Source organism: Centropristis striata, chromosome 6, assembly GCF_030273125.1.
Source record: "Centropristis striata isolate RG_2023a ecotype Rhode Island chromosome 6, C.striata_1.0, whole genome shotgun sequence".
In the NCBI taxonomy this organism is placed as follows: domain Eukaryota; kingdom Metazoa; phylum Chordata; class Actinopteri; order Perciformes; family Serranidae; genus Centropristis; species Centropristis striata.
Genome location: NC_081522.1, coordinates 15,741,504 through 15,761,147, shown reverse-complemented (window position 1 = coordinate 15,761,147; position 19,644 = coordinate 15,741,504). Strand labels below are relative to the sequence as shown.

General features: G+C 38.0%; 2 protein-coding genes across 2 annotated transcripts; both read right to left on the bottom strand.

Annotated features, from left to right (window-relative positions):
* Positions 1-1,053: 1,053 nt before the first annotated feature.
* LOC131972852 (choline/ethanolamine kinase-like) lies at positions 1,054-8,477 on the bottom strand. Its single transcript, XM_059334606.1, has 11 exons — positions 8,078-8,477; positions 7,374-7,482; positions 7,142-7,255; positions 6,707-6,840; positions 6,516-6,620; positions 4,536-4,594; positions 3,829-3,916; positions 3,566-3,674; positions 1,705-1,820; positions 1,515-1,596; positions 1,054-1,402 (listed from the first exon to the last, which is right to left on the bottom strand). Exons 1-11 carry the CDS (start codon positions 8,368-8,370, stop codon positions 1,346-1,348), a joined length of 1,266 nt encoding a protein of 421 aa, XP_059190589.1. The 5' UTR covers positions 8,371-8,477; the 3' UTR covers positions 1,054-1,345.
* Positions 8,478-10,073: 1,596 nt separating this feature from the next.
* LOC131972850 (choline/ethanolamine kinase-like) lies at positions 10,074-18,950 on the bottom strand. Its single transcript, XM_059334604.1, has 11 exons — positions 18,358-18,950; positions 17,342-17,450; positions 17,106-17,219; positions 15,972-16,105; positions 15,773-15,877; positions 13,322-13,380; positions 12,335-12,422; positions 12,072-12,180; positions 11,566-11,681; positions 11,376-11,457; positions 10,074-11,263 (listed from the first exon to the last, which is right to left on the bottom strand). The coding sequence occupies exons 1-11, from the start codon at positions 18,867-18,869 to the stop codon at positions 11,207-11,209; spliced, it is 1,485 nt and encodes a 494-aa protein (XP_059190587.1). The 5' UTR covers positions 18,870-18,950; the 3' UTR covers positions 10,074-11,206.
* Positions 18,951-19,644: the final 694 nt, after the last annotated feature.

Genomic DNA, 19,644 nt, shown 5'->3' with positions numbered 1-19,644 from the left:
CTAGCCAAAAACCCTAAAGCACCTTCCACGCTTAAAGGAACACTCCACCGTTTTTTCATATTAAAACATGTTATTCGGTCAAGTAAGACGAGTTGATACAGACCTCTTGCGTCTCAATGCGTGCACTCAATCGCCCTGGCGCGCTGCGCCACTTGGCTAGCACTTAGCTTAGCCCAGTTCATTCATTAGGATCCAAACAGATGGACAGTTAGAAGCGACCAAACTCCTCCACGTTTTCCCTATTTAAATACAGCTACACGAGTAGTTAAACGACCAAGTATGGTGACACAAAATAAAACGTGGCGCTTTTCTAAGCGGATAAAAAGGATAACTATAATGTATGGCGGAATAGCACTTGGGAGCACTTCGACTGGGCGCAGTAATATCATCACTCCTGACGGAAGTGAGAGGGAGCGGAAGTGATGATATTACTGCGCCGAGTCGAAGTGCTCCCAAGTGCTATTCCGCCATACATTATAGTTATCCTTTTTATCCCCTGCCGTGCGCGCTCCCGCGGCCAGAAATCAGATTCTGGCAGGCAATCACTTTTTGGCACGACAACGGCACTATATACCTTCTGCTTGTTATCGCAACCCTTTACGATGCACGTTATAACCATGATTGTTCACAAATATCTTCCTACAACCTGATACTTCGTCAGCTCTGCTCGAACTACTACTCCTGGTGCAGCTCACGTTGGTTCTGTTGACGGAAGTGAGAGGGAGAGGGAGAGGGAGGGGGAGAAGATTTTTCAGGAGTGATGATATTACTGCGCCGAGTCGAAGTGCTCCCAAGTGCTATTCCGCCATACATTATAGTTATCCTTTTTATCCGCTTAGAAAAGCGCCATGTTTTATTTTGTGTCGCCATACTTGGTCGTTTAACTACTCGTGTAGCTGTATTTAAATAGGGAAAACGTGGAGGAGTTTGGTCGCTTCTAACTGTCCATCTGTTTGGATGAACTGAGCTAAGCTAAGTGCTAGCCAAGTGGCGCAGCACGCCAGGGCGATTGAGTTCACGCATTGAGACGCAAGAGGTCTGTATCAACTCGTCTTACTTGACCGAATAACATGTTTTAATATGAAAAAACGGTGGAGTGTTCCTTTAACTCAATACTACTGTAACAGTAAGAGGTACGGTCTGAAATTAAAGGACATGAATCCTCAGGCAGCCAGCACTGTCCATGACATTAACTGACAACATTCAATGCTATAGAGCTACGTCTGCTCTAAGAGAACTTCACACTAGAGGGAAAGGTGCTTCAATAAAAGCAAGCAGAGCTGCATAGGACTGGAGTTCAAGAACACAACAAAGAGACATTAGACTGTGATGAACATGGTGGAAATCAGGAGAAGAGCTTTTTTTGCTTGAAGTAGGCATCAAAACGACACTGAGCATAGTCCTGCAAAACAATATGGCACTAAGTTTAACATTAAATATGTAAGCGACAAACATTTATTTGTTTATTGAAATAAATGTATGCAGCTGGTGTTTGCAAAGAAAATTTTGCTCACCATGTATCCAAACTCAATCTTGGACATCTTTGCTTGAATGATGGACCACAGGCCCCACAGGAAATGTGATGCCAGTGCATACCTACAAAACAAAACAAAAATGATGAGGACATAAAAAAAACAGGGCTCTGTTGATTCTACCATCATTTGTAATCATACATACGCTGATGTTAATCATTAGATGTGTTACCTGTTGGCTTCAGTGATCATGTCCTCTTCTGTCTGTGTCTGGTCCGTGGTAATGTCAGTAGTATCAGGAGTAGAGTATTTTCTCTGTTCAGCCAAATAACTTCTGATAAAATGAAGCTGAAATGAAAAAGAAATTACCATGTTTAATAAAGTCATCTGTAAATAATTTATTACATGCTCATTAGATTATTTTGTTATTGTTTGTCAATGTGTATTTTTTAAAATAACCAAAGAGCTTCAGCGTCTAATGTTCAAATCAATCACTTAACCCATTGACGCCTAAAACTTCCTGTAAAACCTCTGGGCGTTTTTAAAATAAGCCCCTAAAACCTGAAGTTTTTCTGGAAATTGTGCGCCACCGAAAGTGTCAACTCTTCTACTAAATAATAGATTTTTCAGCCTCTGTAGCAGATAGAAATGAAATTCAAAAAGTATTTGAGAGCTTATACAAATACTACAAAACGACGTATCCGCTTTCCAGGCTTCAATGGGTTAAGAGCAGAGAAAAAATACATTACGATTTAAACAATTGGCCCAACAAGCAGACAACAAGTATTTAGTATGTTTTAGTGTAAATATGTGAGGGCAGGATTTGATTTCATGTGATACAGTTCAAGGTTATTATAGTTAACGAAAACTAACGAAATAATGAAAACTAGAATTGAAAAAATATTTTCGTTAACTGAAATAAAAATAAAAACTAGACTTTTTAAAAAAACGATAACTAACTGAAACTGTATTGCGTGGTTACAAAACAAACTAAAATTATAGTGAAAATGTTAGTTTTCGTTTTTGTCAACTTTTTTCATTCATAATTGAGTGTTTCTATTTGAACATGCAACACATGGTAAATATGTTTACTGAGACTGGGATGTCTACACTCGAACCAAAATTCAAAACACCTTGAACTGTAAGAGTTAATAACCTTATTAGGGCTGAGATGGATAAACCAAAGGAAATAAAGGCAAAATTTATTATGACCTCTTTGAATCTGGCACCCAACATATAGCCCATTACAAAAAAACTTAAACTAATAAAAACTTAACTAAAACTAAGCATTTTCAAAAAATAAAAACTAAACTAAAACTAGCAAACTCACTCTAAAAACTAACTAAAACTAACTGAATTTGAAAACAAAAATTCACAACGAAATTAAAACTAAAACTAATGAAAAATCCAAAACTATTATAACCTTGATACAGTTTTGGCAAATTGTCTCTCAAACTTAAAATTGTAAACAAGTTTTACCACAAGATGGTGCTATGTGACCATAGAGCACTTGTCCCATCGATTTCCACAAGACATGACCTTATCATCAATATCAACACTGTAGTATGCAGGGAAGACTGATAAGAAAATCAACACTACATACAAAATAGTAATTATAAATTAAAATAGGGGACATTTGTAAGATGTTTTAACAGTTAAAATCATCAATGTTGCATGACTGTAAATATTGAGGAAACCCCCGAATTGCCCAAAACCATTCATTTAATGCTTCTAATTGAAGTAAGTGCAGGTTTTATATTTCATCAAATCCACTTCAACACTTTGACCTTTTTTCGAATCTTTTACATGAAGTAAATTAAGTTTTCACCTTTACTTTTGACTTTTAAATATCTCATATGAAGTTTGTATTTTAGTATTTTATTAGAAGTTTGTATTTTAGCTTTGGCACTGATTTACTATACCAGTGCAGTTCCAAGCTTAAATGAATAAAACATTATTGAAGCCATTTTATTTAAATGTGTTTCTTGAGAGCCTCTATCAAGAGCAAAGTTTGAGCCTCTTAGCCTCTGTTTTGTTTTGTTGTTGTTTTGTTGTTGTTTTGTTTTGTTTGTCTATACGGGGTTTAGACTGACCTGCTGTTCTCTGGTGGGATAGTTCTCTGGAGTGGCTTTGTAGAAGGGCCACTGGTTATAGGTGTAGTCATACACCCACTCACAGAAATGGTTCCCAAAGTCAAAGCCCCTACACAGAAGAAAATATTATATTATATTAATACACAACAGCATAATGTACAATTAAAGGCCAGAACAACCTAAACAACGTGTATCAATAGTGTTGATGTGCAACTCAACATTATTGATAACTAGAGATAATTGATAAAGAGTTTGCAGTTAACCTGTAGTTGTAGCTGCTGTACTCAAAGTCGATCAGCATGAGTCTTTCTGTTGAGTTGGGGTCCGGTTCTTCCAGAATCAGAATGTTACCTGCAGCAAAAACAAGAGGTAAGAAAACCACCACCATCCATACTCTCGGAGACTAGAGAACAATTAAGCTTTACAACACTGAAAACATTTTCTGTTATATGGAAAGGCAACGAAACTACTATTTACGTCTATTTACACGGGTCAATATTGACTGAGAAAGCAGTTCTCTTGTATCCAGTGCCCCCTTCTGACATGACAGTGGCATAGTTTGAGGCAAGGAGGAAGGAGGAGCAGCACAAAAATATAGTACATGTTAAAAAAATACATATTGGTACTATTGAATACATTGGAATCACACATGGGTAAAATGTTAAGGTATCCATGTCCAGCCTAGAGCTTGTGTGCTGTGGAGACTCCCAAGAGTCCCATTCATTAGAAACCTAAATCTCTGACTGCCACCTCATCTACTACAGAGGGCCATTTTCAAGATGATTGATGATTACAAGATGATGCATATGAATGTGAGCCGTTCCTATAAATAACTACAGTCCAGTCTCTGACTTATGTAATATACTGCTTTCCAGGAAATGTGACATTGAAGCCAGAGGGGGTCAATCAATCAGCCAAAATTAGAGGTGTAAGGATACAGGTGCAATGACAGGACAGGATAAGTTTTTACCTTCCTGGACGTCATTGTGGCAGAAAACCACTGGTGAAGGAGTTGCTGCCAATAACGTGCTGTTGTGGAGAAAAGAAGATACGGAGAACAGAGTAGGTAGTAACAGAAAAAACGGGAGAGGAGAAAAATAACTTCTCAGTCTTACATTCACAGGTATTGTAACTTTTACATTATTATTATTATTAATTCATGAAAAATTAGGCCAAAAGAGAAAAAATCCTTTTGAAGGCGTCCTCGACCATAGTAACTGCACTGAGGCAATGACACATAAACAGATCATGTTATCTACAACTCTTACTATTTTACTTCAAGCAAAGCAGCCTGCGTTATATCATATTCATGAACAAATAGCAAAAGTGGTTTTCAACTCTTGAAAGCTTGGGATTACATAACTGAGATCCTGAATGTACTGGGAGGATAATTCCTGCAAGTGGGAAGACAAAAAACCAAACCCTAGAAGTCACTCTGATAGACTGGACTGCCTAGAGCAAGCAAAGAACATCATGTCTTTAAGTCTTATATCTGTGGAAGCTGAAGAAAATATGTTATCACATCAGATGTGTTTGAGGACTTTAATGACAGAAGCAATGAGCCAGGGGATTTACAAGCAGTGGCTGGCACATCTAATGTCTGATTCAGAGTCAGACTGCTACATATCTCCAATATAGCAAATGTGCCCAATTTGCCGACCCACATTGGTTTTTCAGAATCCACATGTGCTATGGGTTAGTTTAAAGTCTCAAGGCCAGAAAAGAATGAGTCTACACAGACCCATTTAATCATTTAATTCCCCTCCTCTGTTCCTCTGATCATCTGGGTCATGATGATTAAAAAATTCTTGAGGTTTTGGTTGGTGCCCTCTAAAAATAAAAACTAAACTAAAACTAGCAAACTCACTCTAAAAACTGAATTTGAAAACAAAAATTAACAACGAAATTAAAACTAAAACTAATGTAAAATCCAAAAATATTATAACCTTGATACAGTTTTGGCAAATTGTCTCTCAAACTTAAAATTGTAAACAAGTTTTACCACAAGATGGTGCTATGTGACGATAGATCTCCACAAGACATGACCTTAGCTCATCAACATCAACACTGTAGTATCTGTCTGAGGTTTGCAGGGAAGACTGATAAGAAAATCAACACTACATACAAAATAATAATTATAAATTAAAATAGGGGACATGTTTTAACAGTTAAAATCATCAATGTTGCATGACTGTAAATATTGAGGAAACCCACGAATTGCCCAAATCCATTCATTTAATGATTCTAATTGAAGTAAGTGCAGGTTTTATATTTCATCAAATCCACTTCAACACTTTGACCTTTTTTCTAATCTTTTACATGAAGTAAATTAAGTTTTCACCTTTACTTTTGACTTTTTAAAAAAAATATCTCATATGAAGTTTGTATTTTAGCTTTGGCACTGATTTACTATACCAGTGCAGTTCCAAGCTTCAATAAATAAAACATTATTGAAGCCATTTTATTAAAATGTGTTTCTTGAGAGCCTTCATCAAGAGCAAAGTTTGAGCCTCTTAGCCTCTGTTTTGTTTTGTTTTGTTTTGTTTGCGCTGATCATCTGAGTCATGATGATTAAAATATTCTTGAGGTCTTGGGTGGTGCCCTCAAACTTCAGCAGCTGTTGAACAGGTTTCAGTTCTGCATAAAGTCAATATGGGATGTACTGTAGGTAATATGAGAAGACTCTGTCACGAACAACTTCTTGTTGGCACTTGGCTTTGGTTGTGCAATAGTGATTGCATCACTGTTCTGTTCCTTGCCTTCAAAGTTATTTTGAAACTGACTGGAAACTTTGGAGGAGAAGGGTTTTGCTTTGCATAGTCTCTTCCTGACACTGGTTGATACTATAAGGAGGGGAAAGGGGATGCTAGAGGTTTTATCCTACAGTTTCCCACCTTTTAGACTTTTTATATACACCATTTGACCATTTCATATCTGAGCCCCAACTCACCGGAGGCTCTCTACCTCAGCAGGCAGGTCAAACTTCATCAGCTTCTTGTACTTCACTGCATGTGTTTTACGTAAAAACTTAATCTTCATCACTTGATCCACGTATCTAAAGAAAAGAAAAGTCTGTAGTGCCATTGAATAAAAAAAAACTGACAGCTCTAGTAAAATAAGAAGTGTACCAAGGTGTCATACTTGTCAATGGTCCCAAACAGCCACATAGGCTCTTTGTTGAAGGGCATGCTCATTTCATGGAAACGTGCCAACTTGGTGGCAATCTCAGCTGATACAGACGAATCGGAGAGTTGATCTGTGAGCATGCGGGTATTCTGTGAAAACAGAGGAAAACAGATGATTGTTTCCCCTATATTAGGAGCTAGCTCAAGTAAAGGGTCTTTATATCTGCACAAACGTGATGGTGTTGCAATTAAAGAGTATTTAATGTGAATGTATTTCTAAAAAATAACATTTTATTTTATCTCCGAACGTTGACTGCTTTACATAATTAAAAAAAAATCCATTCAAAGTCAAAGAAAGTGTCACTGTGCCTCCATACACAAGAGATGTTGAAACACTCTGACTAAAGCTGGAAAGACAAAAAGTTTGTGTGCAGTTTTGTATGCATAATACCGGAAAGTACTGTTCCAAGCGTCCATCGGGGAAGATGCCATAAAGTTTTGGTCCAAGAGTTTTTTCTGCCAGGATGGCAAACATCACACTCTCCAACACCAGGGAGTCCACCCCCTGTATCACAGAAGGGAAGACAGCCAGACAGTTTAATAGCATTTCTGGTTTAGTTCATACTTTCATGTGAAGAGAACGGCTAAATAACTTCTAGAGGACCCCTTTTGGACAGACGGACCTGTAAGATGGCTCCATAGATTCTGAGGAGCACCTGGCGGGGTTCCTCTCCCACACAGTGCACATGGTCAGGCAAACTACAGAGGTACAGCAGGTTACTCAGTCCACCACTGAAAAGCAAAAACACCAGTGTTACCACATTGGAGCAAAGTTAAAGTGACCCCACATAATCTAGTCAGAAATATTAGTCAGACAACACCACAAGATTGTTTTTATGTTGTGTTTACCCTTGTGGGCCATGACATCAAGCGTTCTCAGGCTGGCTTATAGTTAATTATCACTGCCACACCCAGTACTGTGCATAAACTACCTGTACTATATGCTCAGCCCATGCATGCTAATACTTCTACCACTACTGTATATCTCACTTAGTTTATTTTTGCACTATTTATACTTGTGCATTATATATATTTTTTCTACTTGCTGTAGTGTATATCTTATTGCATTTCTTCCATACTGTTTATACTGGTAATATTATATTTATCTTAGCATTGTCATATTCACCCCTTACAATTTATTATTATTTAGTTTTATTACCATTATACATACATTAATCTAACAGCAATAGATTGTTTCAGCAATGAAATCAACGTTCAATGATTCACATGCATTGTCACTGTGTTAGAGGGATGTAGGCTACATCAGTGTTAAACATGAACGTTCAACTCTAGTCATGTTAGTACAGCTGTAGTTGACATTATCAACCTGACGATGCTGATTTGAAAATCACTCTCTCTGATGTTCTTCCACGACCCTGACAGAAAGTCTTGGCACCAAGCAAACGCCTTGTCCCTGGTGTACCGGTCCACCCCATTGGTTTTCCCATCCCGGTAAGCCTCTGCCTCAGAGTCATAATCCTCAGAGGGACTCGGGGGCCTCAAGTTTCCCTCGTTAACGACAACTGGGTTTTCCGTCAGTTTATGCGCCGGAGAGCCCGCATCTTCTGTTATGATAGTCGGGATGTTGCTGAAAAGCTCCCCGCACCCGCTGCTGCTCATATTTCGAGGCGACTGCACTCTGAGTTTCAAGGCAAAAAGTTAAGGAAGGGCGAGGTGAAATGACTATAAATAACGACTTGTAGAACCGGTATGGCTAGGTAACCGGGAGTCAAATACAGCTGAATAATCTAAATCGGGTGCAGTTAATAGTGACGATTAAAGTATAAAAAAATGGCACGACTGTTTCGCCCATAGACAGCGTGGGTTTGTTCATAAGGGGGATGGGACGACGCACCACCAAAGGGTGAAAAGGAGTTTTTTTTTTGTGTCAGTAGTTTTTAACTGTTGACAGTTTGGCCGATCCGGATCTGCTGCCACTGTATGTTATTGTCCTATCAGCGTAAAGTCTTGCTCAGTCAGGTTTAAACTCTCCTAGACTGCACTGATAGACTCTCTGTAAAATCTTATTTTTAACTTTGAAATGGCAAGCACAACTATGCAATCTTTATGGGTTCCCTTTTCCACTTCTCTTTTCTAAAACAATCATCGTTGCAATGTAGACATTAGAGGCAATACAAATTTAGGCACATTGAGGCAACATTAATAGAGGTGATGATACAGGAATATGTTTAGGTTCCAGGAGGGGCATGCACTAACGTGTTTTTGGCACAAGTAACCTACAATTCTACTATGTCATTTAGCAGAAACTTTTATCCAAAGCAACATACATTTGAGAGTTCATACAACACAAGCAAAGATCAAGTCAAAAGATAAGACAGTAAGTGCCATGGCTTAAGTTTAAGTCTGATAGGACATAGGTGCCATTAGGCAGTGCATAAGGACAGTGCAAAAAGTACTTTTTTTTTCCATCTGTGTAGATTATGTGCGAAGGCATCCAGTAAAGAGCTTGGTCTTTAGTGTCTTAAAGATTTAGATGGACTAAGCAGATCAGATGGAGTTCCACCAACAGGGAACGACAGAGGAGAAGAGTTTAGTTTGAGACGTAGGGCCCCACAGCGGCGACGGAGCCAGATACCTTTCACTGGAAGAGTGCAGTGGATGGGAGAGTGCTGCAAGGTGTTGTGCCAGTTGTTGTTTTGTATGGGAGAGAAAGAGATTTGGGTAACGCTTTATAATAAGGTCCTTAATAACCATTAATTAACAAGTAATAAGGAATTGTTCTCGCTTTAGATCTGGTAGTTGCAAAAAGCATAGTTCACTTATAGTTAACTTATAATAGATGAGCAATAAAGTATATTTTAATATCAATAAGCAACTGGATGAGAAGAAGCTCAGTCTTGGGGAGGTTGAGCTGAAGGCGGTGTTCCATCATCCATGTAGAAATATCAGCAAGGCAAGCAGAGATATGAGCAGAGGCCATAAGGTTGTTTGGCAGGAAGGAGAGGCATTGCTGGGTATCATCAGCGTAACAGTGGTATGAGAAACCATTATTGCAGATGATACAGCCAAGTGGAGTGGGGTATATTAAAAAGAGAAGGGGGCCTAGCACAGACCCTTGAGGAAGCCCGTTGAATAAGATGTGCTGTTTGGACACTTGCCCCTTCCAAGAGACTTTAAAATATCTCCCTGTGAGGTAGGACGTATAGGACAGGACAGATCCTGAGATACCAAGCTCAGGGAGTGTAGAGGAGGATTTGGTGGTTAACAGTGTCAAAGGCAGCAAACAGCAACCTGAAGATGCATAATAAAGCAATGTAATACATAAGTAGACAAAGTAATAAACAAGAAAACAGGTGCACAGATACAGTTCTAAGCATGTTTAATTTGCTTTGAAAATTTTAGTAGTGCAAAGGGGACCGACATAATGCAGATACATTTTAACAGAATAAAACAGTACTTGAACACTGTAAATAGTAAATGAGGCACAGTCAAGCTTCTATTTCCTTCTCTTCGGTAAAAGGATGTGGCTACATGTAAAACAAGGATATCGTGATGTTAACTGATGGAAGTACATTCTGTCAAAATACACGAGTCAGTCTAAATAAAGAAAAATAAAAAGAATTATAAAGGAATTTTCACATTCAAATCACCATGATTTGACTTTATTAAAATACAGTTTTTGATTATTGTTGGATCTAATTTAATCAATTCAGGTTGATGTGGTTGCATATAGTATAGTACGTGTCTAATGGACTTTTTAAGTTAAACTAATAAAATAGGCAGATGTTCCATGTTATGGTTCTTAGCAAAGACACAAAAAAAGAAAGAAAAAGCTCTTAATATAATCATCAGTACAGAATGATACATAGATGACAGGTGGACGGTAAAGGTGTAGTAGAAACATACAGTTTACAGATACAACATTGCTAATTTAAACTTTTTAACTGTTCAAATGGTTATATTAACAGTATAGTTGACTACAGTGATACTGTATAAAATAGCCCTCGTGCAGTAATTTGTTGAATGTAGGAACGTTTTTAACTTAATTGGACCTTGAAAGAATACCATAACGCAGAATGAACATCAGAAGAATGAAGTGAGGTAGAATGACTAAAACACTAAAGAGATGTATAAAAAACGTCCACGCTAAACTCAATACTACTGGTTTAGGACAACAAAAATGACTATAACAGTAAGAGGTACGGTCTGAAATGAAAAGACATGAATCCTCTGGCAGCCAGCACTGTCCGTGACAATAACTGACCATCAGCCCTTCAAGTTATGACAACAACATTCAATGCTTTCGAGCTACGTCTGCTCCAAGAGAATTTCACACTAGACGGAAAGGTGCTTCAATAAAAGAGATTGTCTGCATTGTGTTCAAATGTAAACGTCTATCTTTCACCCAACCTTGCATGTCACAAGCAGAGCTGCATAGGACTGGAGTTCAAGAACACAACAAAGAGACATTAGACTGTGATGAACATGGTGGAAATCAGGAGAAGAGCTTTTTTTGCTTGAAGTAGGCATCAAAACGACACTGAGCATAGTCCTGCAAAACAATATGGCACTAAGTTTAACATTAAATATGTAAGTGACAAACATTTATTTGTTTATTGAAATAAATGTATGCAGCTGGTGTTTGCAAAGTAAAGTTTGCTCACCATGTATCCAAACTCAATCTTGGACATCTTTGCTTGAATGATGGACCACAGGCCCCACAGGAAATGTGATGCCAGTGCATACCTACAAAACAAAACAAAAATGATGAGGACATAAAAAAAACAGGGCTCTGTTGATTCTACGATCATTTGTAATCATACATACGCTGATGTTAATCATTAGATGTGTTACCTGTTGGCTTCAGTGATCATGTCCTCTTCTATCTGTGTCTGGTCCCTGGTAATGTCAGTAGTATCAGGAGTAGAGTATTTTCTCTGTTCAGCCAAATAACTTCTGATAAAATGAAGCTGAAATGAAAAGAAAAATGAACATGTTTAATAAATGCAGTAAAGTAATTTGTTAATGTTTTATTACATCCTTATTACAAGTCTGTAAGCTGTTTTAATAGTTAAAAGCATCAATGCTGCATGACTGTAAATATTGAGGAAAACCCCTAATACCCCCAATCCAATTAATTTACTGCTTCTAGTTAAAGTAACAGCAGGTTTTATATTTCATCAAATCCACTTAAACATTTTGACCTTTTATCTGACCTTCACATGAACTAAATCAAGTTTTCACCTTTACTTTTGACTTTTTAAAATAATTTGTATTTTAACTTTGACACAAATTAGGATTTAGCAGTATAGTTCCAAGCACAAGTAAATAATAGATGATTTAAGCCATTTAAGACTGACCTGCTGTTCTCTGGTGGGATAGTTCTCTGGAGTGGCTTTGTAGAAGGGCCACTGGTTATAGGTGTAGTCATATACCCACTCACAGAAATGGTTCCCAAAGTCAAAGCCCCTACACAGAAGAAAATATTATATTATATTAATACACAACAGCATAATGTACAATTAAAGGCCAAAACAACCTAAACAACGTGTATCAATAGTGTTGATGTGCAACTCAACATTATTGATAACTAGAGATAATTGATAAAGAGTTTGCAGTTAACCTGTAGTTGTAGCTGCTGTACTCAAAGTCGATCAGCATGAGTCTTTCTGTTGAGTTGGGGTCCGGTTCTTCCAGAATCAGAATGTTACCTGCAGCAAAAACAAGAGGTAAGAAAACCACCACCATCCATACTCTCGGAGACTAGAGGACAATTAAGCTTTACAACACTGAAAACTTTTTCTGTTATATGGAAAGGTAACGAAACTACTCAGTCTATTTACGAAAGGCAACAAAACTACTCTAACAACTATTTGCACACAGAGCATTCACCAAACCACCTGTATGTGGTGACCAAAGGGGATATTTATGCTATATCAATTTCTTTAGCTACCACTTTACTTCTTGAGTCACATTTCTTAGCACACAGCTAAAAATCTCTAATGCAGAATACATATATTTGCTAAGTAATTGATTAATTTGTATCTCATAAATCGATGAAATAGTAAAAGGTTCAAAGTTAAGACCCCTTAGTTGCAATTATGGTAAATCTTCAAAGAGAAATTTGCTTAACTTTATGATAATATTTGATCAGTGTTAAAGGTAAATGTAATTGTCATTTAAAGCAATAAATTCCTAATTTTCCTGCTTTCTCTTGTATCCAGCGCCCCCTTCTTATGTGACGTGACGTACATGATATTTTGAAAAGGTATATAGGTGTTCTCAAATACATTGCAATCACACATGGGTAAAATGTTCGGGTATCCACCTACTTTTGGTATCGGAGTTCAGCCTAGTGTGAGACAGTCCCATTCATTAGAAACCTTAATCTCTGACTGCCACCTCATCTACTACAGAGGTTAATTTTCAATTAAAAGACGATGCATATGAATGTGAGCCGTTCCTATAAATAACTACAGTCGAGTCTCTGACTTATGTAATATACTGCTTTCCAGGAAATGTGACATTGAAGCCAGAGGGGGTCAATCAATCAGCCAAAATTAGAGGTGTAAAGATACGGATGCAATGACAGGACAGGATAAGTTTTTACCTTCCTGGACGTCATTGTGGCAGAAAACCACTGGTGAAGGAGTTGCTGCCAACAACGTGCTGTTGTGGAGAAAAGAAGATACGGAGAACAGAGTAGGTAGTAACAGAAAAATGGAGAGAAGAAAAATAACTTCAGTCAGTCTTACATTCACAGGTAGTGTAACTTCTGCGTTCACATTAAAAAACATTGAAGGGAAGGTGTCCTAGACCATAGTAACTGCACTGAGGTAATGACACATAAACAGGTCATGTTATCTACAACTTTTACTATTTTACTGCAAGCAAAGCAGCCTGCGTTGTATCATATTAATTCAATGTCACTCTTACTGAGACACAATACATGAGATAAACACTGAACTCCTTGTACTTGTACTGGATGAAAGGTATATTGAGGCATCTAGAGGTGCAACAATAAGTCAACTAATCAATTAGTCGAGCAACAAAATCAATGGCAAATTATTTGATCAGTGATCAAATATCAGATGATCAGTTAATCATTTAAATATTTTTTCATGCAAAGAGAAGCAAAAAAACTTTTCATTGTATTTTTTAAAACTTTTTTCTGACATTTTATTGACCAAAAATTAATAGATTAATCAGGAAAATAATAAGCAAAATAATCAATTGTGAAATGAATGGTTAGTTGCAGCCCTAGAGCATTATCAGTGATGAATACAGAGCATTTCAAAGCATTGGCTATCTGTATGTACACAGTTAAATAACCAAATGTCTACGACTGAGAAAGCTCCAGAAGTGCTTATTGAACAAGTGGCAAAAGTAGTTTTCAACTCTTGTAAGATTGAGAGTATATAACTGTGCACCTGAATGTAATGGGAGGATAATTTCTTCAAGTGGGAAGACAAAAAACCAAACCCTAGAAGTCACTCTGATAGACTGAACTGCCTAGAGCAAGCCAAGAACATCATGTCTTTCAGTCTTATATCTGTGGAAGCTGAAGAAAATATGTTATCACATCAGATGTGTTTGAGGACTTTAATGACAGAAGCAATGAGCCAGGGGATTTACAAGCAGTGGCTGGCACATCTAATGTCTGATTCAGAGTCAGACTGCCACATATCTGCAAGATAACAAATGTGCTCATAGATAAAAACTGACAATAAACACTGGGTTGACTTTCTATTGGCTGTCGAGGTCAGACTGCCTGGAGGACGCGTCAGTGAAGTCGTGGAGGCACTGGGACAAAGGTCATCCATTAGACTAAAAACAAAACTGCAGTTTGTCCTTTTTTCCAAGATTACAATCTCGTTTGCAACAAATCTTAAACTATAACCCTAAAAGCCTAATTCTTTTAACATAATCATTTCATATACATATACACCAAGTTCCAAAAGGCAGGTTTTATGCTGTGTGTTGACATATTGATTAAATACAGCAAACATAAGACCACAAATGAATCAAGCCTTTGGGCTTTACTGTGACATCATAACATGTTGGATTAATATAAATTGAAACAGCTGAGCATTTGCCAGATGACAGGAAAAACAACCTTATGGCTCTCCCACATTTGTTTTCAGAATCCACACATTCACAGGGTTATCTTGTAGCCTCACTGGCAGAAAAAATAGTCTGCACAGACCCATTTCACCATTTAATTCCTAAAGTCAAGATGGGATGTACAGTTGGTAATATGATATGACTCTGTCACAAACAACTTCTTGTTGGTGCTTGGCTTCAGTTGTGCAATAGTGATTGCATCACTGTTCTGTTCCTTGTAGGGGTGGGCGATATGCCTCTAAAAGAATATCACGATATTGCAGGCTATTTTTGCGATAACGATATTCTAGACGAAATTAGGAAATACTTAAAAAGATATAGAAAATATGATTTTTTTTAGTCTGTATAAATAAAAATCAAAAATGTAGTTTGAAGTGCAAATCTCAACAGTTGCCAAATACAAAAAAATTACTCTTGACTCTTAATACTAATATAATTTTATGTTTATAATAAAAATAACCATTTAGGGGTTCCAGGGGCATATTTTAATGACATTTTGTAAATGAGAATAACGGTTCTTGTATGTTTTATTTAAGCTATCTTATTTTGACAATCTTCTTGAAAATTCTGTGGTAGATTCTCTTAAAACACTGTGCTCTTATTTTGAAAGCTTGACTGACAGACACTCAACCTTACGCCACTACATCAAGAAGTAGGAACGTTGACAATATCATGATATGCATTTTTTTTAACCATAAAAAAAATATACCGATATTATCGTGAACGATACGATATGGCACACCCCTAGTTCCTTGCCTTCAAAGTTATTTTGAAACTGACTGGAAACTTTGGAGGAGAAGGGTTTTACTTTGCATAGTCTCTTCCTGACACTGGTTGATACTATAAGGAGGGGAAAGGGGATGCTAGAGGTTTTATCCTACAGTTTCCCACACCTTTATGCATGCATCAATGCAATATACAGTATTTCATAACTCACCGGAGGCTCTCCAGCTCAGCAGGCAGGTCAAACTTCATCAGCTTCTTGTACTTCTTCACATGTGCTTCACGCACAAAATTAATCTTCATCACTTGATCCATGTATCTAAAGAAAAAAAAGTCTGTAGTACAATTTTTTTTTTTTTTAAAAACCTGATGACTCTAGTAAAATAAAGAGTGTTTATATCAAGGTGTCATACTTGTCAATGGTCCCAAACAGCCACTTAGGCTCTTTGTTGAAGGGCATGCTCATTTCATGGAAACGTGCCAACTTGGTGGCAATCTCAGCTGATATGGACGAATCGGAGAGTTGATCTGTGAGCATGCGGGTATTCTGTGAAAACAGAGGAAAACAGATGATATAAATGCTTCCTTTATATTAGGAACGAGCTCAAGTAAAAACACTAGGGTCTTTATATCTGCACAATTGTGAAATTGTGGAATGATGTGAATGTATTTCTAAAGATGAACACATTTTATTTTAACCCTGAATGTTGAATGCTTTACATAATAACTAGGGCCGGGACTTTAATGCGTTAATTAAGATTAATTAATTACACAAAAATTAACGCATTTAAAAAATTGACGCATTTTAATCACACTTATTTTTGCACCGCAGAACGTTTCTCACTGGATGAGTTTCAGGCGGACCGATTATACTGGACCCCCAACTAGCGTTCATGAGTTCAGACAACAACAAACCACAGTGAACATGAAGGAAGAAGCTGATGAGATGCTTTGGTTGGCCCCGTGGATGATGGGACATTTTGTTACAAAAAACCAACGGATGGAAGTATCACCTCAATGCAAAACATATAGCAGCTACCGGCTAGGGTGGTAGCTAGCGTGGATTGTGTTTTACTTAAAAAACCAAAGCATTATAGTTTACAGAAGGTCTACCTACCTATAGGCTACCTGAATTTATGAAATGTACTATATTTCTAAAGATGCTATTGCTACACTTAATGACAAAAATTGCACTGGTCTGTTGGACTTCAACAAAAATAAACAATATTTTTGTTGCTTAAGCTTATGAATTCAGTTATTATTCAATGGTATACTAAAAATCCATGTGAAAAAAATTACTTCTCCCTGTTCTCAGGTCAAATATTTATATGCGATTAAAATGCGATTAATTTTGATTAATTAATTACAAAGCCTCTAATTAATTAGACTATTTTTTTTTAATCGAGTCCCTGCCCTAATAATAACATGTATCTATTTCATCTTATTAAAGTAAAAGAAAGTGTCACTGTGCCTCCACCCACAAAAGATGTTGAAACACTAAAGCAGGAAAGACAAAAAGTTTGTGTGCAGTTTTGTATGCATTATACCGGAAAGTACTGTTCCAAGCGTCCATCGGGGAAGATGCCGTAAAGTTTTGGTCCAAGAGTTCTTTCTGCCAGGATGGCAAACATCACACTCTCCAACACCAGGGAGTCCACCCCCTGTATCACAGAAGGGAAGACAGACAGACAGACAGTTTAATAGCATTTCTGGTTTAGTTCATACTTTAATGTTAAGAGAACGGCTAAATAATTTCTAGAGGACCCCTTTTGGACAGACGGACCTGTAAGATGGCTCCATAGATTCTGAGGAGCACCTGGCGGGGTTCCTCTCCCACACAGTGCACATGGTCAGGCAAACTACAGAGGTACAGCAGGTTACTCAGTCCACCACTGAAAAGAAAAAACACCAGCGTTACCACATTGGAGCAAAGTTAAAGTGACCCCATAGAATCTAGTCAAACAACACCAGTAGATTCTTCTTAGAATGCTTTTATGTTGTGTTTAACCTTTTGGGCCATGACATCTACCACAGTGTACTGGCAATCTCAGTGTCACAGATAAAACTACTTTCCCTTCCTATCTGTTGTAAACCAACTGATTATTTGTACTAAAGCATTCTCATACTGACCTGTACATATTTACCACTGGGGTACAGTGCATTTATATCACACTGTTATTATTGTCAATACTATATCTACTGTATATTTATCTTTGCATCTTCAAATTCACCCCTTACTGTTTATTACTGTGTAGTTAAATTACCATTATACATACATTAATCAAACAGTGGCAGGTTGTTATAGTACCATTACTGTGTAATGACCATACAGTTCCATGATTCACATTTATTGCCATTGTATAGATTTGAAAGATAAGATTCAGCTTGAATCTAATATATAAGTGTTAGAGGGATGCTGAATGGATATCACAACAAATATGCCATAAGTGTCAATAACATCAGCATAAGATAGAGGTTCCCAAACTGAGTACATTATCGTGTTTCAATGTCAATAAAAATAAATAACTCCTCAAGACGCCTCGAGGAGTATAAAAAACAATTTCCCTTTGTTTGGACTGCTCATGTCCACCTTACCTGCGATGATCGAATAAGTGAAAATAATTACAGTCAGCCAAGTAAATTACGGTAATTATAAAGTCAATATGGCTCATGTGAGATAATCGACACACAATAGCGGTTTTAGGCTACACATTACACATGAATGTTTAAATGAATACCATACCATTAAATTCTAATCATGTTAGTAGGGCTTGTACAGTTGTAGTTGACATTATCTACCTGACGATGCTGATCTGAAAATCACTCTCTCTGATGTTCTTCCACGACCCTGACAGAAAGTCTTGGCACCAAGCAAACGCCTTGTCCCTGGTGTCCCGGTCCACCTCCTCACTTCTCCCATCCCGGAAAGCCTCTGCCTCCGAGTCGTCATCACCGTCGGCCCCAAACAGGGGGCTCGGGGTCCTCAAGTTTCTCTCGTTAACGACAAGCGTGTTCCCCAGTAGTTTATTCACCACCGGAGGACCCGCATCTTCTGCTATGACGGACGGGATGTTGGTGAAAAGCTCCGGCCCTGGCTTCTCCGCTCTGCCCAAGCCCTCCTCCCGGCAACTGCTGCTGGTGGTCACATTTTGCCTCGACTGCATCGTTAATTTCCGGGCGAAGAGTAAAGGAAGGGCGGTGTGTAAAGTCGGTCTGAAGCGGCGAGTAGCGGTACACGCTGACAACCGCAGTTCAACGGTATGGCTACTCAACCGGAAGAGCCAAATACAGCTGGATAATCTGAAACGCATGAGGGGCGGTTTATAGAGACGATTAAAGTATCAAATATTCGCATGGCGGTGGTTTCCCCTCCTCGTACGCGCAGTCATAGACTGGTGATTTGCACTGAGCCAAACGGGCGTATTCACTGTCCAATCACGATTCGAGTCAGTGTTCTTTTGCCACGCTCATTGGTCGTTGCTAGATGGTGACGTTGCACGTCCTGTTCCCTTACACCAGGGATAGGCAACTGGAGGCCCGGGGGCCGCATACGGCCCGCACCCTCACTTGAAGTGGCCCTCAGTACAACTACATACATTTGAGCATGAAATCTTAAAAGCGCAGTGTAAAAATGCACAAAATTACGTCTTGCAATTAATGTTGGTCTGCTGTTCTTGCACTGAAAAAGAAAATCACCGTAAGTGGTTATTTTTTATTTGCTTCAAACCTTTTGTATTCCTATTTATACTGTTATACATGCATTTGAGCATGAAATATGTTAAGTTACTGCACAGTAAACATATCTAAAATTGCAGTTTCATCATATCTGGTTAAGTGCATGGTCCTATATGTGGCCCTGTGGTAGTGTCGATGAAAAATTGTGGCCCCGTCGACCATTTAAATTGCCCATCCCTGCCTTACACTAAACGCCTCTGGGAAATTAAAGGAATGGTTCGGAATTTTGCACATAGGACCTCATTTCCAACTTAGCCGGTGTGATATAGGTCGGTGGAGACCGTTTTCAGCACATTTTATGCAGTCCTTATAGTTGCACAAGTCACTGTTGCTAAACTGGTGTTGAGCTAG

Bases quoted from the DNA above. Each gene is read 5' to 3' on its own strand.
- LOC131972850 (XM_059334604.1), bottom strand. From the start codon at position 18,869: ATGCGTTTCAGATTATCCAGCTGTATTTGGCTCTTCCGGTTGAGTAGC. The intron at 16,106-17,105 runs GTATAATGCATA...CTGTTTTCACAG, and splicing joins GCTTGGAACAGTACTTTCCG to AATACCCGCATGCTCACAGA. The intron at 15,878-15,971 runs GTATGACACCTT...TTTTTTCTTTAG, and splicing joins CTGTTTGGGACCATTGACAA to ATACATGGATCAAGTGATGA.
- LOC131972852 (XM_059334606.1), bottom strand. From the start codon at position 8,370: ATGAGCAGCAGCGGGTGCGGGGAGCTTTTCAGCAACATCCCGACTATC. The intron at 6,621-6,706 runs GTATGACACCTT...TCTTTTCTTTAG, and splicing joins CTGTTTGGGACCATTGACAA to ATACGTGGATCAAGTGATGA. The intron at 1,403-1,514 runs GTGAGCAAAATT...ATTGTTTTGCAG, and splicing joins AGATTGAGTTTGGATACATG to GACTATGCTCAGTGTCGTTT.